The sequence below is a fragment of the Anomaloglossus baeobatrachus genome, chromosome 7 (assembly GCF_048569485.1).
Source record: "Anomaloglossus baeobatrachus isolate aAnoBae1 chromosome 7, aAnoBae1.hap1, whole genome shotgun sequence".
NCBI lineage: Eukaryota > Metazoa > Chordata > Amphibia > Anura > Aromobatidae > Anomaloglossus > Anomaloglossus baeobatrachus.
The window spans coordinates 292,678,269-292,703,319 of record NC_134359.1 but is presented as its reverse complement, the minus strand read 5'-3'; the positions used below and the strand labels follow the sequence as shown (position 1 = coordinate 292,703,319).

Here is a 25,051-nt window from a genome sequence, read left to right as displayed (position 1 = left end):
TATGACTTGAGATTTGTTTTGTACAACTCGATTGTATTGCTTTGAACGCGTAGATACCTTGCCTATAAAAGATTTCTATACTATCATTCGTCTCAATAACATCATCCCTTCATACTATTATTAATTTTTAGACAATCAGATAAGGGTTCATTTTTTTTGCAAAGGGTTTGTCCGGGGTATAAGTGACATGGTGACATGATTCATCAGGTCAGGATTATAGATAAGATTCTATTGCTGTCATTTTATAGTCTTTTTTTTTGTGTCGACATTTTCCGAGACCTGTAAAATCTTTTTTCTTTTATTTTTTGTATGGAATTTTGACTGATGCAATTTCAGAGGACATAACATTTTAAATCGCTTTCTATTTCATTGTTGGGGGGGGGAAGGATTGTGACCGAAAAAATGGCAATTCCAGTGTTTCTAAAAAATGTTATGGATTAAAACAAAATTATATTTTCATAGAACGGACACGACGATACCAAATCTCTCTCTCGCTCTGATGCCGTTTTGGATTAAGCGGGGTAAGTGCAACATCATATGGATTTGTATACAGCACCATACATTATAATGGATGTATGTTATATCCAAGAACATCACAGGATGGATAAGTGAAAACTGGACGTTTGAAAGAGGCCTACGAGTATGCACGCTGCGTGAAAAACGTAGCTATAGCCAGTAACCTGCAGCATAGATTACAGTAGTTTTTTTAGTGCTCAGCCATTTGGATATCAAACGGAAAACAGCAGCAAAAAAAGCTGAAAAAAAAATTGACACGCTGCTTTTATATACAGTTAGGTCCAGAAATCTTTGGACAGTGACACAATTTTGGCGAGTTGGGCTCTGCATGCCACCACATTGGATTTGAAATGAAACCTCTACAACAGAATTCAAGTGCAGATTGTAACGTTTAATTTGAAGGTTTGAACAAAAATATCTGATAGAAATTGTAGGAATTGTCACATTTCTTTACAAACACTCCACATTTTAGGAGGTCAAAAGTAATTGGACAAATAAACCAAACCCAAACAAAATATTTTTATTTTCAATATTTTGTTGCGAATCCTTTGGAGGCAATCACTGCCTTAAGTCTGGAACCCATGGACATCACCAAACGCTGGGTTTCCTCCTTCTTAATGCTTTGCCAGGCCTTTACAGACGCAGCCTTCAGGTCTTGCTTGTTTGTGGGTCTTTCCGTCTTAAGTCTGGATTTGAGCAAGTGAAATGCATGCTCAATTGGGTTAAGATCTGGTGATTGACTTGGCGATTGCAGAATGTTCCACTTTTTTGCACTCATGAACTCCTGGGTAGCTTTGGCTGTATGCTTGGGGTCATTGTCCATCTGTACTATGAAGCGCCGTCCGATCAACTTTGCGGCATTTGGCTGAATCTGGGCTGAAAGTATATCCCGGTACACTTCAGAATTCATCCGGCTACTCTTGTCTGCTGTTATGTCATCAATAAACACAAGTGACCCAGTGCCATTGAAAGCCATGCATGCCCATGTCATCACGTTGCCTCCACCATGTTTTACAGAGGATGTGGTGTGCCTTGGATCATGTGCCGTTCCCTTTCTTCTCCACACTTTTTTCTTCCTATCATTCTGGTACAGGTTGATCTTGGTCTCATCTGTCCATAGAATACTTTTCCAGAACTGAGCTGGCTTCATGAGGTGTTTTTCAGCAAATGTAACTCTGGCCTGTCTATTTTTGGAATTGATGAATGGTTTGCATCTAGATGTGAATCCTTTGTATTTACTTTCATGGAGTCTTCTCTTTACTGTTGACTTAGAGACCGATACACCTACTTCACTGAGAGTGTTCTGGACTTCAGTTGATGTTGTGAACGGGTTCTTCTTCACCAAAGAAAGTATGCGGCGATCATCCACCACTGTTGTCATCCGTGGACGCCCAGGCCTTTTTGAGTTCCCAAGCTCACCAGTCAATTCCTTTTTTCTCAGAATGTACCCGACTGTTGATGTTGCTACTCCAAGCATGTCTGCTATCTCTCTGATGGATTTTTTCTTTTTTTTCAGCCTCAGGATGTTCTGCTTCACCTCAATTGAGAGTTCCTTAGACCGCATGTTGTCTGGTCACAGCAACAACTTCCAAATGCAAAACCACACACCTGTAATCAACCCCAGACCTTTTAACTACTTCAATGATTACAGGTTAACGAGGGAGACGCCTTCAGAGTTAATTGCAGCCCTTAGAGTCCCTTGTCCAATTACTTTTGGTCCCTTGAAAAAGAGGAGGCTATGCATTACAGAGCTATGCTTCCTAAACCCTTTCTCCGATTTGGATGTGAAAACTCTCATATTGCAGCTGGGAGTGTGCACTTTCAGCCCATATTATATATAGAATTGTATTTCTGAACATGTTTTTGTAAACAGCTAAAATAACAAAACTTGTGTCACTGTCCAAATATTTCTAGACCTAACTGTATATATATATATATATATATACCATATTTTTCGCTTTATAAGACGCACCGGATTATAAGACGCACCCCAAATTTAGAGATAAAAAAAGGTAAAAAAAATTAAAATGGGGTCCGTTTTATACTCCGGTATTCTCTTACCGGAGGGGTGCAGCAGTGGTGGTGAAGCAGGGTCACAGGAAGCAGAGGTAGTGCTGGCACCCACGGCGGTCAGTGTCGGTAGCATCGGGGGTCAGTGGCGGCAGGCGCGGCAGGCCAGTAGTGGCAGCGGCAGCAGGTGAGTGGTGCAGCAGGCCGGTGCGGTGAGTGTCCAATCTGTCCGCGGTCCCGGTTCAAATGATGGCGCCTCATCCAAGAGCTCCATCTGCGCACGCGCTGACTCCCGCTGCCATCATTTGAAACTGGGACCGGGGACTCACTGGGAAACCTGCCGCACAGCCGCCCGCACGCACAGAGAGGCAGCCGGCACCGACAGGCTGCTGCCCGCACGCAGTCACAGGTACCCGGCTGCCGCCTCCACGCAGTCACAGGTAACCGGCTGCCGCCTCCACGCAGTCACAGGTACCCGGCTGCCGCCTCCACGCAGTCACAGGTACCCGGCTGCCGCCTCCACACAGTCACAGGTACCCGGCTGCCGTCCGCACGCAGTCACAGGTACCCGGCTGCCGTCCGCACGCAGTCATAGGTACCCGGCTGCCGTCCGCACGCAGTCACAGGTACCCGGCTGCCGTCCGCACGCAGTCACAGGTACCCGGCTGCCGTCCGCACGCAGTCACAGGTACCCGGCTGCCGTCCGCACGCAGTCACAGGTACCCGGCTGCCGTCCACACGCAGCCACAGGCACCCGGCCGCCTGAACACACCCGGTCGCCGCAGACAGCCCCCAGGTAAAGCTATATTCAGATTTTAGGACGCACCCCTCATTTTCCTCCCAAAATTTTGGGAGGAAAAGTGCGTCTTATAATCCGAAAAATACGGTATATAGAAAAATAAAGCAAGGAAAACAAAGCACCATGTGAATGAGATTGTGCAAATCTTTCATTTTGCTCTTAGGGGTACTTTGCACGTTGCGACATCGCTAGCATCGGCTAGCGATGCCGAGCGCGATAGTACCCGCCCCTGTCGCACATGCGATATGTGGGGATTGCTGCCGTAGCAAACATTATCGCTACAGCAGCGTCACACACACATACCTGCTCGGCGACGTCGCTATGACCGCCGAACAATCCCTCCTTCAAGGGGGAGGTGCTTTCGGCGTCACCGCGACGTCACTAATCGGCCGGCCAATAGAAGCGCAGGGGCGGAGATGAGCGGGACATAACATCCCGCCCACCTTCTCCCTTCCACATTGCCGTCAGGACACAGGTAAGGAGATGTTCGTCGCTCCTGCGAGTTTACACACAGCGATGTGTGGAGCTGCAGGAACGACAAACAACATCGTACCTGCGGTCAACCGACATTATGAAAATGACCGACCCTACACAGATCACCGATTTTCGACGCTTTTGCAATCGTTTATCGGCGCATCTAGGATTTACGATATTTCGGATGCGATGTCGCAACGTGTAAAGCCCCCCTTACTGTCAAATTCTGTAGGATGTTCTTTTTCCGCAGCTGCTGGAAGCACATTTCTGACCTTACTAAAGACTAAAAAACGAAAAAGAAAAAAAGCCATAACAAAACCACATTGTTAGACAAGGTAAATGCTGAAAAACGTTTAATAACAATAAGAGACTGAATACAGATGTGATGTTACAGACAACCAATTATAGCCGCATTCAAAAACACATCATCATCTAGTCATAGCCTGTATAGGATCTTCCCAAAACATATTATTGAACTGTAATTTAGGGGAACTTCTCGATACTTTTCTTGAAGAGATCTGATGTACCAATCATGAGAAATCTATAGTAGAATCCGAAAACAAATCAGACTGAAAGTGCACAGGGGTGTGTCAATGCACTCACAGCACTGCCCCAGTGCACTCAGAAGAACACCCCCCCCACAGGGAACATAGAACACCCCCCGTGTACTCAGAATATGCCCCCAATGCACTCAAAAGATTACACCCCCAATGCTTCAGTACAAGATCCCAGTGCTCTCAAAAAAACACACCCTGGTGCACTCAGAGGAAGATGCCCCCCCCAGTGCACTCTGCAGCACCCCCCCAGTGTATAGAACACCCCCAGTACACTCAGAACACACCATAGTGCACTCAGAAGACACAAAATGCCTCAGTGCACTCAGAACACATGCCAGTGCAGTCAGAAGAACACTTCCCCAGTGCACTCAGAACACACCCCTAGTGCACTCAAAAGATTACACCCCCAATGCACTCAGAACACATGCCAGTGCACTCAGCACACCACCCCAGTGCACTCAGAACACACCCCCAGTGCACTCAAAAGATTACACCCCCAATGCACTCAGAACACACCCCCAGCGCACTCAGAACACACCCTCAGCGCACTCAGAACACACCCCCAGCGCACTCAGAACACACCCCCAGCGCACTCAGAACACACCCCCAGCGCACTCAGAACACACCCCCAGCGCACTCAGAACACACCCCCAGCGCACTCAGAACACACCCCCAGCGCACTCAGAACACACCCCCAGCGCACTCAGAACACACCCCCAGCGCACTCAGAACACACCCCCAGCGCACTCAGAACACACCCCCAGCGCACTCAGAACACACCCCCAGTGCACTCAGAACACACCCCCAGTGCACTCAGAACACCCCCCCAGTGCACTCAAAAGATTACACCCCCAATGCACTCAGAACACCCCCCCAGTGCACTCAGAAGAACACCCCCCGTGCACTAAAAGGAACACACCCTAGTGCACTCAGAGGGACATACCCCTGTGCACTCAGAAGAACACACTTCAGTGCACTCAAAGGAACACACCCTAGTGCACTCAGAGGAAGATGCCCCCCCCCCCAGTGCACTCTGAAGCACACACCCCCAGTATATAGAATATCCCCAGTATACTCAGAACACACCATAGTGCACTCAGAAGACACAAAATGCCTCAGTGCCTTTAGAACACACTCCTGTGCACTTAGAATACAACCCAGTGCACTCAGAACACGCCCCCAATGCACTCAAAAGATAACACCCCCAATGCACTCAAAATATGCCCCCAGTGAAATCAGAACACACATCCACTGCACTCAGAACACCCCCCAGTGCACTCAAAGGAACACATTCTAGTGCATCCAGAGGAACACGCCCCCAGTGCACACAGCATGACCCCCAGTGCACTCTGAAGCACATCCCCCAGTGCACATCAAACACCCCGAGTGTACTCTGAAGAAGCCCTGAGTGCACTCAGAAGACACCCCAGTGCACTCAGAAGACACCCCAGTGCACTTAAAAGATTACACCCCTAATGCACTCAGAACATGCCCCAGTGCAATCAGTAGAACAAACCTCCAGTGCACGCAGAACACCCCCCCCCCCCCCAGTGCACTCACAAGAACACCCCTCAGTGTGCTAAAAGGAAAAAAAACCCAGTGCACTTAGAGGAACACACCTCAGTGCACTCAAAAGATCACACCCACAGTGCACTTAGAAGAACACCCTACCGGGCTCTAGCGGTTTGCAGATTTCCCATGAGTAACAGATCACATCACTACACAAAAAAAGTAGAATTTTTATTGGGGGACAAGCGGCTACACAGCCAGCACTGCTACTTATGCAGACCGTTTCCCTTTAAGTGAATCCCTTTTTATCCCCCGCATAACTATCCCCAAAGTGAAACTTCACATTTACCTATTAAAAAATAAAGAAATAATAATAGCTTACAAGACCGGTCGGCCATACTCTGTATCACTTTCTAAGTCCTTACTAAATTCTAAGCTCAACTTCAATAAACCAAAAAAACAAAAAAAAATTTAAAAAATTAAATTTTGACAGCACCCGCTGTATAAACTTCTTATTCCTAAAGCTGAATTACAACTTTAAATGGGTGGTCCAAAGGCAAAGTAATTTCACCCCTAACTCCTTATTTGATGCCAAAATCTAAGCTATTTTCTAATATTATTGCTTGAAAAATTCCCTATCCTTCCCTTGCTACTCTGCTATTCCACTATTTTTTTCACTTCCTGTCTGATGACGCTTTGATTGAAAATCTTAGTGCATGCTTAGATACTCAAAGCACCATAAGAGCAGGGGGCAGAGGATGCAATCACTGTCACAGCCTCTGCCCCCTCCCTGAAACAAAGCACCATCAGTGACACTCATTTTAGGGACTCATCCTTGTGCACTATGCAACGTACACAGTGCACGCTCTGTTGTTGGCTTAGATGAATAGTAATAAGCCGTCAACAGAGCGGTCATGCCTGGCATGCAGGATACAAGCACCACCCTTGCAGGTAATGTCACTGGTCTCTGCCAGGTAGTTTGTTTCTCTGCCGGCTTATTATTATGCCTCTAAGCCGACATTACAGTGATCACTCTGCACATCACATAGTGACAAGCCCCTGAAACGAGCATCACTAATGGCGCTTTGTTTCAGGGTGGAGACGGAGGCTGTGGCAGTGACTACAGCTTCTGTCCCCTGCTCTTATGGTGCTTTGTTTGCGGATCCTAGCATGCATTGGTAATTCTCAAACAAAGCGTCATCAGACGGGAAGTGAAAAAAATAGAATAGTAGTTAGATGGTGTAGTGAGAGAAGGAAAGTGAATTTTTAGAGCAAGTATATTAGAAAATAGATTAACTTATAGCATCAAATAGGGAGCTAGGAGGAAAATTACTGCCTTTGGACCACCCCTTTAACTATTAATAGTAACCAGAAAAAAATCCACTGTTGTAAATAGACACAGAGGGACTTTGAAACAATAGTAAGGTTCATACATGTACATTTTTTTTTACCTTAAAGAGATTGTCAGGTGAAAACAAGTTGTTACCTATTTTTATTGATTGGTGGAAGTCAGAAAGCTAGGACCCGTACCAATTGGCAAAACCAGGATATTTTTTTTTATCCTAGATAGAAAGGAGTAGATGCCCGACCGCCGTTCCATTCATGGGACTGGGTGAAAAAGCCAAGCGTAACCTCATAGGGAATGGAGAGGAGGTGGCGCATGATTGTGACCACCAGTAAATAAGTTGCTTATCAACTTATAGGTGATAACTAGAATGCCCCTTTAAATTCTAAAACTAACAGAAGGGCTGATTGGAAGTTAAGAGAATCTACTTCCAATGCATCTTTGGGGGGTTGATCTTCATCCAGCCATTAACTACATAAAAGGCAGCGTGGAGCGGCTCGGTGAAAGTGGCCGAGATGGTGTGCAGGTGTTTGACTTTTTCACAGAGTCTGTAGAAGGACAGCTGTCCGGCTTCGTAATCTAGAAACACTCCAAGGCCACGCATGGCTACATCATCCGTTTTAATCTGTATACAATTCGAGGCGTGGCAGACTTCGATGTGTTCAGAACTCCAGATCAAGCTCCAGGACTTCTCATTGTATCCTAGAAAGGCCTTTACACCGGATCTCTCAATGGTGGGATAGGCCACGCCGACGGCTTTCACTCCAACCTCGCTGCTTTCTACTTCCCAAAAGTGTCTTCCCGAATCGAAAGATTGGATGCTAAGGACCTGACTAGATTTAAACTGTCTCGGCGTGATTTCTTCGTAACGCTTTTTCTTGGTGTATGATAGAGTTTTGAGGTCATCAGACAGACTGAGATATTTACTGGCGGTTTCTGCATTGAGCAGTAAATCAACCTTGTACTTTAAATGTTCGAACTTACTGGCTAGAAAGAGGGGCAGGGAGTCGGAAACGCCTCTTATGTATTTCTGCGAGAGTAAGGAAATCAGTAGCGTGTCAATGAAATGGCCGGCGATGGATGGTCTGTCGCCCGTGGCGGAATTTGCTGCAGAAATGTTATGTCTATTTAGAGCCTGTAAAACACAAAGTGCATCCATCGTGCTTGAAGAACCCTCGTCCAGGCTACCCTCGTCCAGGTTCAGGGACGACTCGGCCGCTCTCTTGAATTCAGAAAATATTTTATTAGACAACTGTTCCGAGACCTCTCTCAAATGCCTCCCGATTTCGTTGACCACATCAACGTGGGCTACTACAATGCGCTCACGGAATTCGTTAGACAAGGCTTCTAAGTCATTTTTCAGCTGGGCTACCTTCTCCTTCCTTTTTTTGAGAATGCCACGCCAGACACCCTCCTGCTCCTTACAAGACTCCCGTTCTGCTTTTAAGCCCTGGAGAATAGTTTTCAGCTGCTCTTTTTCTTTCTGAACGGCTTCTTCCAGGAGTTCGACATCGTGGTCTTTGTGCTCTGACAAGCAGCAGGACGGGCAGATGCAAGCCTGGTCGTTTACGCAGTAATACTTGAAAACTTCGTCGTGGATTAGGCACTTTCTGCTCCTTATCGAAGCGGTGGGGTCAACTAAAATATGTTCTTTGCTCTTGCTGTGGAGCTCCAGATGCTTGTCGCAGAAGGAAGCTTCGCAATGCAGACAGGTCCTGGTGGCGGTGGAAGGGATGAGTATACAATAGGTACACGGCACCTCCTCTGGGCTTTCACAGCCCTTTATGGATTTATAATACTCCGCTATATTACTCAGGTTAAAGTTGACCTGAGAATGAAAATCGTATGAATATATTCTCCTACATTTCGGACAAGAATAGTTTTCATCATCCATCTGCTCCTCTATCATCATTTCAATGCATCTGCGGCAGAAGTTATGTCCACAGTCTAACATGACAGGCGTGGTGTAAATGTCCAAACAGATGGAGCACGTCAGCTCGTAATCCAGTATCCGGTCCGCCATCGCTTCACACTCCGACACCGACTTGCTCCCTCCAGTGGTCCAAGCGTGAACCGCAGATTTTGGTATCTGTTCAGAAGAGAAGTTAGGACTAGATCTGATGAGAAATAAAAGAAAAGCTAACTCAGTAAAACTCCTTAAAGCACCACTCCAGCGAGGGGCTAGTCCCCTGCCCCTAGTCTTATACTTACCCACTGGCATTTTCATCCATTTTTGGCACCGCTACCGTCCTGTGCTGTCATCTGTCTCGAACGCTCAATAAACGTCTATGAGAGCCAGAATGAGGCCAGTACAAGGCTCTCATAGACTTGTGTTGAGGTGTGACCTAAAGCACTGGAGCAGCCCGCAGGTCACAAATCACCGGGAGCGACGCAGATAGCAGATGAAGACGGTGGCAGGTAAGTATAAGGCTATATGCGCACAATGCGTTTTTCGCATGCGTTTTTGGTCAGAAAACTGCATGACTTTGCTTCCCCAGCAAAGTCTATGAGTTTTTATTTTTGTTGTCCGCACAGTGCTTTTTTTTTTTTTTTTTAGCTACGTTTTTGAGGTGAAAAAAAAAGCAACATGTCAATTCTTTTCTAAGTTTTTCCACCCATGCAATGCATTGGAAAAACACAGAAAAACGCACAAAAACGCAGTAAAAATGCAGTAAAAACACATGCGCACATAGCCTTAGACAAAGGGCAGGGGACTTACATTTAAGGCACCACTCCAGATAAAAAACAACGCTGGAGTGGTGTTTTCAACAATGAAGTGACAAGATTGCAGCAAAATTATCCTTATATCCTATTATTAAAATTAATGGTATCCATTTGTCATAAATACTAATAGCCGTGATGCTAATGTTAACAGAGTCTCATACAAAGCCTCTGCTGCCCGCAGTCATCACTAGGGAGAGTTCAGCAGTGCCCCCTGGTGGTGGCTGAATGCAAACAAAATAACTTTTAAAGGAGTTTTCTAGGACTTTACCTTAATAGACTATTGTTAGGACAGGTTTGACCAGAGGAATTGTCCATTCATACAGAACGCTCAAAGGAGACCTCTGTGTAAGGTGCTACCGCAGAGGGGGGGTTCATAAATCATTGTACAGTATTGGGGAAGTCTGTGCTATCTGCTGCATTAAACAGAGCTGAACCCTGCCTAGCAGATTGTGCCGCAGGTTAAAGGGAGTTTTCCACCCCCCCTCCTCTGTCCTCATTCCTGTCAGTATCACTGTGCCCCGGCCTCCTCTCTCCTCATTCCTGTCAGTATCACTGTGCCCCGGCCTCCTCTCTCCTCATTCCTGTCAGTATCACTGTGCCCCGGCCTCCTCTGCCCTCATTCCTGTCAGTATCACTGTGCCCCGGCCTCCTCTATCCTCATTCCTGTCAGTATCACTGTGCCCCGGCCTCCTTTGTCCTCATTCCTGTCAGTATCACTGTGCCCCGGCCTCCTCTGCCTCATTCCTGTCAGTATCACTGTGCCCCGGCCTCCTCTGTCCTCATTCCTGTCAGTATCACTGTGCCCCGGCCTCCTCCGCCCTCATTCCTGTCAGTATCACTGTGCCCCGGCCTCCTCTGTCCTCATTCCTGTCAATATCACTGTGCCCCGGCCTCCTCTGTCCTCATTTCTGTCAGTATCACTGTGCCCCGGCCTCCTCTGTCCTCATTCCTGTCAGTATCACTGTGCCCCGGCCTCCTCTGTCCTCATTTCTGTCAGTATCACAATGCCCCGGCCTCCTCTGCCTCATACCTGTCAGTATCACTGTGCCCCGGCCTCCTCCGCCCTCATTCCTGTCAATATTACTGTGCCCCCGGCCTCCTCTGTCCTCATTCCTGTCAGTATCACTGTGCCCCGGCCTCCTCTGTCCTCATTCCTGTCAATATCACTGTGCCCCGGCCTCCTCTGTCCTCATTTCTGTCAGTATCACTGTGCCCCGGCCTCCTCTGTCCTCATTTCTGTCAGTATCACAATGCCCCGGCCTCCTCTGCCTCATTCCTGTCAGTATCACTGTGCCCCGGCCTCCTCCGCCCTCATTCCTGTCAATATTACTGTGCCCCCGGCCTCCTCTGTCCTCATTCCTGTCAGTATCACTGTGCCTCGGCCTCCTCTGTCCTCATTCATGTCAGTATCACTGTGCCCCGGCCTCCTCTGCCTCATTCCTGTAAGTATCACTGTGCCCCGGCCTCCTCTGTCCTCATTCTTGTCAATATCACTGTGCCCCGGCCTCCTCTGCCTCATTCCTGTCAGTATCACTGTGCCCCGGCCTCCTCCGCCCTCATTCCTGTCAATATCACTGTGCCCCGGCCTCCTCTGCCTCATTCCTGTCAGTATCACTGTGCCCCGGCCTCCTCCGCCCTCATTCCTGTCAATATCACTGTGCCCCGGCCTCCTCTGCCTCATTCCTGTCAGTATCACTGTGCCCCGGCCTCCTCCGCCCTCATTCCTGTCAATATCACTGTGCCCCGGCCTCCTCTGCCTCATTCCTGTCAGTATCACTGTGCCCCGGCCTCCTCCGCCCTCATTCCTGTCAATATCACTGTGCCCCGGCCTCCTCTGTCCTCATTCCTGTCAGTATCACTGTGCCCCGGCCTCCTCTGTCCTCATTCCTGTCAGTATCACTGTGCCCCGGCCTCCTCCGCCCTCATTCCTGTCAGTATTACTGTGCCCCGGCCTCCTCTGCCTTCATTCCTGTCAGTATCACTGTGCCCCGGCCTCCTCTGCCCTCATTCCTGTCAGTATCACTGTGCCCCGGCCTCCTCTGCCCTCATTCCTGTCAGTATCACTGTGCCCCGGCCTCCTCTGCCCTCATTCCTGTCAGTATCACTGTGCCCCGGCCTCCTCTGTCCTCATTCCTGTCAGTATCACTGTGCCCCGGCCTCCTCTGTCCTCATTCCTGTCAGTATCACTGTGCCCCGGCCTCCTCTGCCCTCATTCCTGTCAGTATCACTGTGCCCCGGCCTCCTCTGCCTCATTCCTGTCAGTATCACTGTGCCCCGGCCTCCTCTGCCCTCATTCCTGTCAGTATCACTGTGCCCCGGCCTCCTCTGCCTCATTCCTGTCAGAATCACTGTGCCTCGGCCTCCTCTGTCCTCATTCATGTCAGTATCACTGTGCCCCGGCCTCCTCCGCCCTCATTCCTGTCAATATCACTGTGCCCCGGCCTCCTCTGCCTCATTCCTGTCAGTATCACTGTGCCCCGGCCTCCTCCGCCCTCATTCCTGTCAATATCACTGTGCCCCGGCCTCCTCTGCCTCATTCCTGTCAATATCACTGTGCCCCGGCCTCCTCTGCCCTCATTCCAGTCAATATCACTGTGCCCCGGCCTCCTCTGCCCTCATTCCAGTCAATATCACTGTGCCCCGGCCTCCTCTGTCCTCATTCCTGTCAGTATCACTGTGCCCCGGCCTCCTCTGCCTCATTCCTGTCAGAATCACTGTGCCTCGGCCTCCTCTGTCCTCATTCATGTCAGTATCACTGTGCCCCGGCCTCCTCCGCCCTCATTCCTGTCAATATCACTGTGCCCCGGCCTCCTCTGCCTCATTCCTGTCAGTATCACTGTGCCCCGGCCTCCTCCGCCCTCATTCCTGTCAATATCACTGTGCCCCGGCCTCCTCTGCCTCATTCCTGTCAGTATCACTGTGCCCCGGCCTCCTCTGCCCTCATTCCAGTCAATATCACTGTGCCCCGGCCTCCTCTGTCCTCATTCCTGTCAGTATCACTGTGCCCCGGCCTCCTCTGTCCTCATTCCTGTCAGTATCACTGTGCCCCGGCCTCCTCCGCCCTCATTCCTGTCAGTATTACTGTGCCCCGGCCTCCTCTGCCCTCATTCCTGTCAGTATCACTGTGCCCCGGCCTCCTCTGCCCTCATTCCTGTCAGTATCACTGTGCCCCGGCCTCCTCTGCCCTCATTCCTGTCAGTATACTGACAGGAATGAGGGCAGAGGAGGCCGGGGCACAGTGATACTGACAGGAATGAGGGCAGAGGAGGCCGGGGCACAGTGATACTGACAGGAATGAGGGCAGAGGAGGCCGGGGCACAGTAATACTGACAGGAATGAGGGCGGAGGAGGCCGGGGCACAGTGATACTGACAGGAATGAGGACAGAGGAGGCCGGGGCACAGTGATACTGACAGGAATGAGGACAGAGGAGGCCGGGGCACAGTGATATTGACTGGAATGAGGGCAGAGGAGGCCGGGGCACAGTGATACTGACAGGAATGAGGCAGAGGAGGCCGGGGCACAGTGATATTGACAGGAATGAGGGCGGAGGAGGCCGGGGCACAGTGATACTGACAGGAATGAGGCAGAGGAGGCCGGGGCACAGTGATATTGACAGGAATGAGGGCGGAGGAGGCCGGGGCACAGTGATACTGACATGAATGAGGACAGAGGAGGCCGAGGCACAGTGATTCTGACAGGAATGAGGCAGAGGAGGCCGGGGCACAGTGATACTGACAGGAATGAGGGCAGAGGAGGCCGGGGCACAGTGATACTGACAGGAATGAGGCAGAGGAGGCCGGGGCACAGTGATACTGACAGGAATGAGGGCAGAGGAGGCCGGGGCACAGTGATACTGACAGGAATGAGGACAGAGGAGGCCGGGGCACAGTGATACTGACAGGAATGAGGACAGAGGAGGCCGGGGCACAGTGATACTGACAGGAATGAGGGCAGAGGAGGCCGGGGCACAGTGATACTGACAGGAATGAGGGCAGAGGAGGCCGGGGCACAGTGATACTGACAGGAATGAGGGCAGAGGAGGCCGGGGCACAGTGATACTGACAGGAATGAAGGCAGAGGAGGCCGGGGCACAGTAATACTGACAGGAATGAGGGCGGAGGAGGCCGGGGCACAGTGATACTGACAGGAATGAGGACAGAGGAGGCCGGGGCACAGTGATACTGACAGGAATGAGGACAGAGGAGGCCGGGGCACAGTGATATTGACAGGAATGAGGGCGGAGGAGGCCGGGGCACAGTGATACTGACAGGAATGAGGCAGAGGAGGCCGGGGCACAGTGATATTGACAGGAATGAGGGCGGAGGAGGCCGGGGCACAGTGATACTGACAGGAATGAGGCAGAGGAGGCCGGGGCACAGTGATATTGACAGGAATGAGGGCGGAGGAGGCCGGGGCACAGTGATACTGACAGGAATGAGGCAGAGGAGGCCGGGGCACAGTGATATTGACAGGAATGAGGGCGGAGGAGGCCGGGGCACAGTGATACTGACAGGAATGAGGCAGAGGAGGCCGGGGCACAGTGATATTGACAAGAATGAGGACAGAGGAGGCCGGGGCACAGTGATACTTACAGGAATGAGGCAGAGGAGGCCGGGGCACAGTGATACTGACATGAATGAGGACAGAGGAGGCCGAGGCACAGTGATACTGACAGGAATGAGGGCAGAGGAGGCCGGGGTACAGTGATACTATCACTGTACCCCGGCCTCCTCTGCCCTCATTCCTGTCAGTATCACTGTGCCCCGGCCTCCTCTGTCCTCATTCCTGTCAGTATCACTGTGCCCCGGCCTCCTCTGTCCTCATTCATGTCAGTATCACTGTGCCCCGGCCTCCTCCGCCCTCATTCCTGTCAATATCACTGTGCCCCGGCCTCCTCTGCCTCATTCCTGTCAGTATCACTGTGCCCCGGCCTCCTCCGCCCTCATTCCTGTCAATATCACTGTGCCCCGGCCTCCTCTGCCTCATTCCTGTCAGTATCACTGTGCCCCGGCCTCCTCTGCCTCATTCCTGTCAGTATCACTGTGCCCCGGCCTCCTCTGCCCTCATTCCTGTCAGTATCACTGTGCCACGGCCTCCTCTTCCTCATTCCTGTCAGTATCACTGTGCCCCGGCCTCCTCTGCCTCATTCCTGTCAGTATCACTGTGCCCCGGCCTCCTCCGCCCTCATTCCTGTCAATATCACTGTGCCCCGGCCTCCTCTGTCCTCATTCCTGTCAGTATCACTGTGCCCCGGCCTCCTCTGTCCTCATTCCTGTCAGTATCACTGTGCCCCGGCCTCCTCTGTCCTCATTCCTGTCAGTATCACTGTGCCCCGGCCTCCTCTGCCTCATTCCTCTCAGTATCACTGTGCCCCGGCCTCCTCTGCCTCATTCCTGTCAGTATCACTGTGCCCCGGCCTCCTCTGCCTCATTCCTGTCAGTATCACTGTGCCCCCGGCCTCCTCTGCCTCATTACTGTCAGTATCACTGTGCCCCGGCCTCCTCTGTCCTCATTCCTGTCAGTATCACTGTGCCCCGGCCTCCTCTGTCCTCATTCCTGTCAGTATCACTGTGCCCCGGCCTCCTCTGTCCTCATTCCTGTCAGTATCACTGTGCCCTGGCCTCCTCTGCCTCATTCCTGTCAGTATCACTGTGCCCCGGCCTCCTCTGCCTCATTCCTGTCAGTATCACTGTGCCCCGGCCTCCTCTGTCCTCATTCCTGTCGGTATCACTGTGCCCCGGCCTCCTCTGTCCTCATTCCTGTCAGTATCACTGTGCCCCGGCCTCCTCTGCCCTCATTCCTGTCAGTATCACTGTGCCCCGGCCTCCTCTGCCCTCATTCCTGTCAGTATCACTGTGCCCCGGCCTCCTCTGCCCTCATTCCTGTCAGTATCACTGTGCCCCGGCCTCCTCTGCCTCATTCCTGTCAGTATCACTGTGCCCCGGCCTCCTCCGCCCTCATTCCTGTCAGAATCACTGTGCCCCGGCCTCCTCTGTCCTCATTCCTGTCAGTATCACTGTGCCCCGGCCTCCTCTGCCGTCATTCCTGTCAGTATCACTGTGCCCCGGCCTCCTCTGCCCTCATTCCTGTCAGTATCACTGTGCACCGGCCTCCTCCGCCCTCATTCCTGTCAGTATCACTGTGCCCCGGCCTCCTCTGCCCTCATTCCTGTCAGTATCACTGTGCCCCGGCCTCCTCTGCCCTCATTCCTGTCAATATCACTGTGCCCCGGCCTCCTCCGCCCTCATTCCTGTCAGTATCACTGTGCCCCGGCCTCCTCTGTCCTCATTCCTGTCAATATCACTGTTCCCCGGCCTCCTCTGCCTCATTCCTGTCAGTATCACTGTGCCCCGGCCTCCTCTGTCCTCATTTCTGTCAGTATCACTGTTCCCCGGCCTCCTCTGTCCTCATTCCTGTCAGTATCACTGTGCCCCGGCCTCCTCTGTCCTCATTTCTGTCAGTATCACTGTTCCCCGGCCTCCTCTGCCTCATTCCTGTCAGTATCACTGTGCCCCGGCCTCCTCTGTCCTCATTCCTGTCAGTATCACTGTGCCCCGGCCTCCTCTGCCACATTCCTGTCAGTATCACTGTGCCCCGGCCTCCTCTGCCTCATTCCTGTCAGTATCACTGTGCCCCGGCCTCCTCTGTCCTCATTCCTGTCAGTATCACTGTTCCCCGGCCTCCTCTGTCCTCATTCCTGTCAGTATCACTGTGCCCCGGCCTCCTCCGCCCTCATTCCTGTCAGTATCACTGTGCCCCGGCCTCCTCTGTCCTCATTTCTGTCAGTATCACTGTGCCCCGGCCTCCTCTGCCCTCATTCCTGTCAGTATAACTGTGCCCCGGCCTCCTCTGCCCTCATTCCTGTCAATATCACTGTGCCCCGGCCTCCTCTGCCATCATTCCTGTCAGTATCACTGTGCCCCGGCCTCCTCCGCCCTCATTCCTGTCAGAATCACTGTGCCCCGGCCTCCTCTGTCCTCATTCCTGTCAGTATCACTGTGCCCCGGCCTCCTCTGCCGTCATTCCTGTCAGTATCACTGTGCCCCGGCCTCCTCTGCCCTCATTCCTGTCAGTATCACTGTGCCCCGGCCTCCTCCGCCCTCATTCCTGTCAGTATCACTGTGCCCCGGCCTCCTCTGCCCTCATTCCTGTCAATATCACTGTGCCCCGGCCTCCTCCGCCCTCATTCCTGTCAGTATCACTGTGCCCCGGCCTCCTCTGTCCTCATTCCTGTCAATATCACTGTTCCCCGGCCTCCTCTGCCTCATTCCTGTCAGTATCACTGTGCCCCGGTCTCCTCTGTCCTCATTTCTGTCAGTATCACTGTTCCCCGGCCTCCTCTGTCCTCATTCCTGTCAGTATCACTGTGCCCCGGCCTCCTCTGCCCTCATTCCTGTCAGTATCACTGTTCCCCGGCCTCCTCTGCCCTCATTCCTGTCAGTATCACTGTGCCCCGGCCTCCTCTGCCCTCATTCCTGTCAGTATCACTGTGCCCCGGCCTCCTCTGCCCTCATTCCTGTCAGTATCACTGTGCCCCGGCCTCCTCTGCCTCATTCCTGTCAGTATCACTGTGCCCCGGCCTCCTCTGTCCTCATTCCTGTCAGTATCACTGTGCCCCGGCCTCCTCTGCCGTCATTCCTGTCAGTATCACTGTGCCCCGGCCTCCTCTGCCCTCATTCCTGTCAGTATCACTGTGCCCCGGCCTCCTCTGCCCTCATTCCTGTCAGTATCACTGTGCCCCGGCCTCCTCTGCCCTCATTCCTGTCAATATCACTGTGCCCCGGCCTCCTCCGCCCTCATTCCTGTCAGTATCACTGTGCCCCGGCCTCCTCTGTCCTCATTCCTGTCAATATCACTGTTCCCCGGCCTCCTCTGCCTCATTCCTGTCAGTATCACTGTGCCCCGGCCTCCTCTGTCCTCATTTCTGTCAGTATCACTGTTCCCCGGCCTCCTCTGTCCTCATTCCTGTCAGTATCACTGTGCCCCGGCCTCCTCTGTCCTCATTTCTGTCAGTATCACTGTTCCCCGGCCTCCTCTGCCTCATTCCTGTCAGTATCACTGTGCCCCGGCCTCCTCTGTCCTCATTCCTGTCAGTATCACTGTGCCCCGGCCTCCTCTGCCACATTCCTGTCAGTATCACTGTGCCCCGGCCTCCTCTGCCTCATTCCTGTCAGTATCACTGTGCCCCGGCCTCCTCTGTCCTCATTCCTGTCAGTATCACTGTTCCCCGGCCTCCTCTGTCCTCATTCCTGTCAGTATCACTGTGCCCCGGCCTCCTCCGCCCTCATTCCTGTCAGTATCACTGTGCCCCGGCCTCCTCTGTCCTCATTTCTGTCAGTATCACTGTGCCCCGGCCTCCTCTGCCCTCATTCCTGTCAGTATCACTGTGCCCCGGCCTCCTCTGCCCTCATTCCTGTCAATATCACTGTGCCCCGGCCTCCTCTGCCATCATTCCTGTCAGTATCACTGTGCCCCGGCCTCCTCTGCCCTCATTCCTGTCAGTATCACTGTGCCCCGGCCTCCTCTGTCCTCATTTCTGTCAGTATCACTGTGCCCCGGCCTCCTCTGCCCTCATTCCTGTCAGTATCACTGTGCCCCGGCCTCCTCTGCCATCATTCCTGTCAGTATCACTATGCCCCGGCCTCCTCTGCCCTCATTCCTGTCAGTATCACTGTTCCCCGGCCTCCTCTGTCCTCATTCCTGTCAGTATCACTGTGCCCCGGCCTCCTCCGCCCTCATTCCTGTCAGTATCACTGTGCCCCGGCCTCCTCTGTCCTCATTTCTGTCAGTATCACTGTGCCCCGGCCTCCTCTGCCCTCATTCCTGTCAGTATCACTGTGCCCCGGCCTCCTCTGCCCTCATTCCTGTCAGTATCACTGTGCCCCGGCCTCCTCTGCCCTCATTCCTGTCAGTATCACTGTGCCCCGGCCTCTTCCGCCCTCATTCCTGTCAGTATCACTGTGCCCCGGCCTCCTCTGCCCTCATTCCTGTCAGTATCACTGTGCCCCGGTCTCCTCTGCCTCATTCCTGTCAGTATCACTGTGCCCCGGCCTCCTCTGTCCTCATTCCTGTCAGTATCACTGTGCCCCGGCCTCCTCTGCCCTCATTCCTGTCAGTATCACTGTGCCCCGGCCTCTTCCGCCCTCATTCCTGTCAGTATCACTGTGCCCCGGCCTCCTCTGCCCTCATTCCTGTCAGTATCACTGTGCCCCGGCCTCCTCTGCCCTCATTCCTGTCAGTATCACTGTGCCCCGGCCTCCTCTGCCCTCATTCCTGTCAGTATCACTGTGCCCCGGTCTCCTCTGCCTCATTCCTGTCAGTATCACTGTGCCCCGGCCTCCTCTGCCCTCATTCCTGTCAGTATCACTGTGCCCCGGCCTCCTCTGCCCTCATTCCTGTCAGTATCACTGTGCCCCGGTCTCCTCTGCCTCATTCCTGTCAGTATCACTGTGCCCCGGCCTCCTCTGTCCTCATTCCTGTCAGTATCACTGTGCCCCGGCCTCCTCTGCCCTCATTCCTGTCAGTATTACTGTGCCCCGGCCTCCTCTGCCCTCATTCCTGTCAGTATTACTGTGCCCCGGCCTCCTCTGCCCTCATTCCTGTCAGTATCACTGTGACCCCGGCCTCCTCTGTCCTCATTCCTGTCAGTATCACTGTGCCCCGGCCTCCTCTGCCCTCATTCCTGTCAGTATCACTGTGCCCCGGCCTCCTCTGCCCTCATTCCTGTCAGTATTACTGTGCCCCGGCCTCCTCTGCCCTCATTCCTGTCAGTATCACTGTGCCCCGGCCTCCTCTGCCCTCATTCCTGTCAGTATTCCCCCCTCCCGGGCCCCGCCATTACCTGTGTTGAGGTGACGATCGTCGGACGGTTATGGCGCCAAAACACCCTCAGCGCCACCTAACCTGCTGACAAACTATGTCCTCATAGCGACAAGGTGCAGAGCTGTCCTGATTGGCTGCTTGGTTCAGCGCCACAGCTGATTGGCTGCCGTTGTGTGTGAGCGGCTCTTCCTCGGCGGGCTGGCGCAGTCGTCTCCTGGACGTCCGTGCGGTAAGTCGCCGGTGGGGCGCTGTGCCTCAGAGTCTCGGGCCGGGGCCCGTTCTGACTCCGGGTGCTGTGGGTGCGGCAGGCAGCACTGATTACAGTGTACAGAGGCGGCCATTATATGTCTTCCTCTTATATAGTTCTTTATTTCACTTCTCTGCCCCTTAAAGGGGTTGCCCAGGACTTTTTTTCCTTTGGGTCTATGAACCTGTGACAGGCAGATAGTTACTGACTACCTTCCCTGCGCAGAGCAGCCCTTCCCCTCCGACGTCCTGCTGATTGACAGCTGCCTAACTGCCGGGATTAAGCTGTCATCACCATGACGACGGCAGTCAGACCCCAGCATAAAAGGAAGACGCAGCGGTCAGTGATTGCTGCGACAGAACAGGCTGGTAGTCACCAATTACCTTCCTGGCTCATAGTAAAAAATAAACCAATCCCTTTAGTGGGTGTGGCCAAGAAGCCACTGGATTTGCATGTCCCCGCCTCCCTTGCTGGTGATTGACAGCACTGACTTGCCTGGAGCCGAGCGCTTTTGTTTTTCTAATACATCTTTATGCTGACAACCTTTTGTTAACCCCTTAATGACTTATTGTGCCCATTAAAATTTGTTTCTCTGCCTTTGATGCTCGCACGCCAAGCCTTCATCTTTGGCGGCAGTTGAAGGCTGCCTCTAACAGCCGCGGATGGAGCAAAGCTGCTAAATGCCGCTGTAATCTCTGATAGCGGCATTTAACGCTCACTGACAGGGGGTGCACTGTTGTGACCCTTCATCAGTGCTCCCGCGACATGATCGCTGGACACCAATGGGTTACTATGACAGCAGGGGGTCTGCTGAAGACCCCCATATCCTGGCATCACAGTATTCCTGTGAAAACCAGCTGCCATTCACAGGACACTGATTTTTGCTATACACAGTAGTGCTGATGCACTGCTCCGTATAACGCATGCGATCAGACAATCCCTGGGACTATTTAATAAAGTGATAAATGGGGAAAAAAATATAGAAATTTAAATCCCTTCTTTTGTCCCTTTAAAGGGAACCTGTCAGGTGCAATATGCACCCGGGACCACGAGCAGTTCTGGGTGTATATTGCTAATCCCTGCCTAGCAGTCCCTGTATACACTAGCATAGATAAAGGGATCTATAGAAAAAGTATTTCTAAAGATCCTTTATGATATGCTAATGAGCACAGGGACTAGTCCAAAGTTCACCCCGACTACTTCGCCCTCTTATTCACTGCTTCGGAACGCCAGGTTTTGGGTCAGTGCACATGATCAGAAGTCCTGGCACTTCTGGTCATGCACAGTATGAAGCCGGGTGTACGCGTCCCGGCTTCAGAAAGGTCTAGTGCCGGGACTTCTGATCACGCGTACTGACCCTAAACCCGGCGTTCCAAAGCAGTGACAACGGACACAGGTACGCGCGTCACTGCTGAAGATGGGAATGGAATAGCATGTTGGCAGGCTCCTGTGAGTGTGCTAACATGCTAAGAGGGTGGACTAGTCGGAGGAACTAATGCCCTTGTGACTAGTCCCCCGCGCTCATTAGCATATCATAAAGGATCTTTTGAAATCCTTTTTCTATAGATCTCTTATCTATGCTAGTGTATACAGGGACAGCTAAGCAGGGATTAGAGATATGTACCCAGAACTGCTCATGGCTCTGGGTGCATATTGCACCTGACAGGTTCCCTTTAATGGGGCAAAAGAAGGGATTTGAACTTTTATTTTTCCCCACTTTTAATCCCCGGGATTGTCTGATCGCATGTGTTATACACAGCGGTGCATCGGCACTACTGTGTATAGTATATGGTTCTGTGTACATAATCCACCTGACAGATTCCCTTTAATGAAAAGAAAAAATACAAGTATGTTTGGTATCGCTGCATTCATAAAAGTCCGATCTATGAAAATCTATAAATAATTATTCCGATCGGTAAACAGCGTAACGAGAAAAAAAAAGAAAACCGCCAGAATTGCAGTTTTTCACTCACGGCAACAATACAAAAAAATGTAATAACAGGATATACAAACATTGAATAGACCCCAAAAATATTATTTTTTCCCCGCTTTCCAGTACAACGTATGATAAAATCAACGGTGTCATTCAAAAGTACAACTCGCCCCGCTAAAAATAACAAGACACACGGCTGTATCGACAGGAAAATAAAAAAAAGTTATGGCTCTTGGAAAAAGGGGAGGAAAAAAACAAAAGTGCAAAAATAAGAAATCACCCAGTCCTTTAAGGGTTAATGCATTCCTTTAAGGTATTTTCCGACTTTACTATCGAGGACCCCGCACCTGTCTTGACATCCCGGGACCCCTAATAATGGCAACCAAATGGTGCTGTCACTGCGGCCGCGATACTGTGAGTTTTACGGCTTTTGACAGGTGGGAATAGTTATTTACCATATTTTTTAGATTATAAGATACACTTTTCCTCCCGAAAGTTTGGAAGGAAAATGAGGGGTCCGTCTTAAAATCCGAATATAGCTTACCACCGCTGCCAGCACAGACCCGACCGCTGCCAGCACAGACCCCACCGCTGCCAGCACAGTCCCACCGCTGCCAGCAGAGACCCCACCGCTGCCAGCACAGACCCCTCTGCTGCCAGCACAGTCCCACCGCTGCCAGCACAGACCCCACCGCTGCCAGCACAGACCCCTCCGCTGCCAGCACAGTCCCCACCGCTGCCAACACAGACCCACCGCTGCCAGCACAGACCCACCGCTGCCAGCACAGACCCCACCGCTGGTAGCACAGACCCCACCGCTGCCAGAACAGACCCCTCCACTGCCAGCACAGACCTCACCGCTGCCAGCACAGACCCCTCCGCTGCCAGCAGAGACCCCACCACTGCCAGCACAGACCCCACCACTGCCAGCACAGACCCCACCGCTACTAGCACAGACCCCTCCGCTGCCAGCACAGCACCCATCGCTGCCATCACAGACCTCACCTCTGCCAGCACAGACCCCTCCGCTGCCAGCACAGACCCCACTGCTGCCAGCACAGACCCCACCACTGCCAACACAGACCCCACCGCTGCCAGCACAGGCCCCACCACTGCCAGCACACACCCTACCGCTGCTAGCACAGACCACACCGCTGCCAGCACAGGCCCCACCACTGCCAGCACACACCCTACCGCTGCTAGCACAGACCACACCGCTGCCAGCACAGGCCCCACCACTGCCAGCACACACCCTACCGCTGCTAGCACAGACCACACCGCTGTCAGCACAGACCCCTCCGCTGCCAGCACAGACCCCTCCGCTGCCAGCACAGACCACAACGCTGCCAGCACAGGCCCCGCCACTGCCAGCACACACCCTACCGCTGCTAGCACAGACCACACCGCTGCCAGCACAGACCCCTCCGCTGCCAGCACAGACCCCTCCGCTGCCAGCACAGACCCCTCCGCTGCCAGCACAGACCACACCGCTGCCAGCACAGACCCCACCGCTGCCAGCACAGACCCCTCCGCTGCCAGCACAGACCCACCGCTGCCAGCACAGACCACACCACTGCCAGCACAGACCCCTCCGCTGCCAGCACAGATCCACCGCTGCCAGCACAGACCACACCACTTCCAGCACAGACCCCTCCGCTGCCAGCACAGACCCACCGCTGCCAGCACAGACCCCTCCGCTGCCAGCACAGACCCACCGCTGCCAGCACAGACCACACCACTGCCAGCACAGACCCCTCCGCTGCCAGCACAGACCACACTGCTGCCAGCACAGACCCCATTGCTGCCAGCGCAGACCTCACCGCTGCCAACACAGACCCCACTGCTGCCAGCACAGACCCCACCGCTGCCAGCACAGACCACACCGCTGCCAGCACAGACCCCACTGCTGCCAGCACAGACCCCTCCGCTGCCAGCACAGACCACACCGCTGCCAGCACAGACCCCTCCACTGCCAGCACAGACTCCATTGCTGCCAGCGCAGACCTCACCACTGCCAACACAGACCCCACCGCTGCCAGCACAGACCCCACCGCTGCCAGCACAGACCACACCGCTGCCAGCACAGACCCCACTGCTGCCAGCACAGACCCCTCCGCTGCCAGCACAGACCACACCGCTGTTAGCACAGACCCCTCCACTGCCAGCACAGACTCCATTGCTGCCAGCGCAGACCTCACCACTGCCAACACAGACCCCACCGCTGCCAGCACAGACCCACCGCTGCCATCACAGACCCCACCACATTCTTTGAAGGCTGGACCGCCGACAGAGTATCTAAGACACCCGCCACACAGGCCTGCACCACACAGCTTCCGCTGCCAGAACAGACTCCACCGCTGCCAGCACAGACCCCACCGCTGCCAGCACAGACCCCACCGCTGCCAGCAAAGACCCCACCGCTGCCAGCACAGACCCCTCCGCTGCCAGCACAGACCCCACCGCTGCCAGCAAAGACCCCACCGCTGCCAGCACAGACCCCTCTACTGCCTCCACAGACTCCACATCTGCCAGCACAGACCCCTCCGCTGCCAGCACAGACCTCACCGCTGCCAGCACAGACCTCACCGCTGCCAGCACAGGCCCCACCGCTGCCAGCACAGGCCCCACCGCTGCCAGCACACACCCTACCGCTGCTAGCACAGACCCCTCCGCTGCCAGAACAGACCCCTCCACTGCCAGCACAGACTCCACCGCTGCCAGAACAGACCCCTCCACTGCTAGCACAGACCCCTGCACTGCCAGCACAGACCCCACCACTGCCAGCACAGACCACACCACTGCCAGCACAGACCCCACCGCTGCCAGCACAGACCCCACCACTGCCAGCACAGACCCCACCGCTGCCAGCACAGACCACACCGCTGCCAGCACAGACCCCACCGCTGCCAGCACAGACCCCACCGCTGCCAGCACAGACTCCTCTAGCACCGCCCCTGCCTCCTGTGACTCCACTCCACCACCACTACCGCGCCCCCTTCCGGTAAGACAACACCATACTCTAAAACAGACCTCATTTTTATTACCTTTTTTGAGATCCCTTTAATACTCCCATCGAATCTGACGGGTGCCTATGCGAGGGGATTGGCCATATC

At 53.2% G+C, this 25,051-nt stretch overlaps 1 protein-coding gene across 1 annotated transcript; it reads right to left on the bottom strand.

Moving 5' to 3' along the window:
- Nucleotides 1-5,210: 5,210 nt before the first annotated feature.
- Nucleotides 5,211-19,840, bottom strand: LOC142246433 (E3 ubiquitin/ISG15 ligase TRIM25-like). Its single transcript, XM_075319487.1, has 2 exons — nt 19,778-19,840; nt 5,211-9,327 (listed from the first exon to the last, which is right to left on the bottom strand). The coding sequence occupies exon 2, from the start codon at nt 9,231-9,233 to the stop codon at nt 7,635-7,637; it is 1,599 nt and encodes a 532-aa protein (XP_075175602.1). The 5' UTR covers nt 9,234-9,327; nt 19,778-19,840; the 3' UTR covers nt 5,211-7,634.
- Between the last annotated feature and the right edge of the window lie 5,211 nt (nt 19,841-25,051).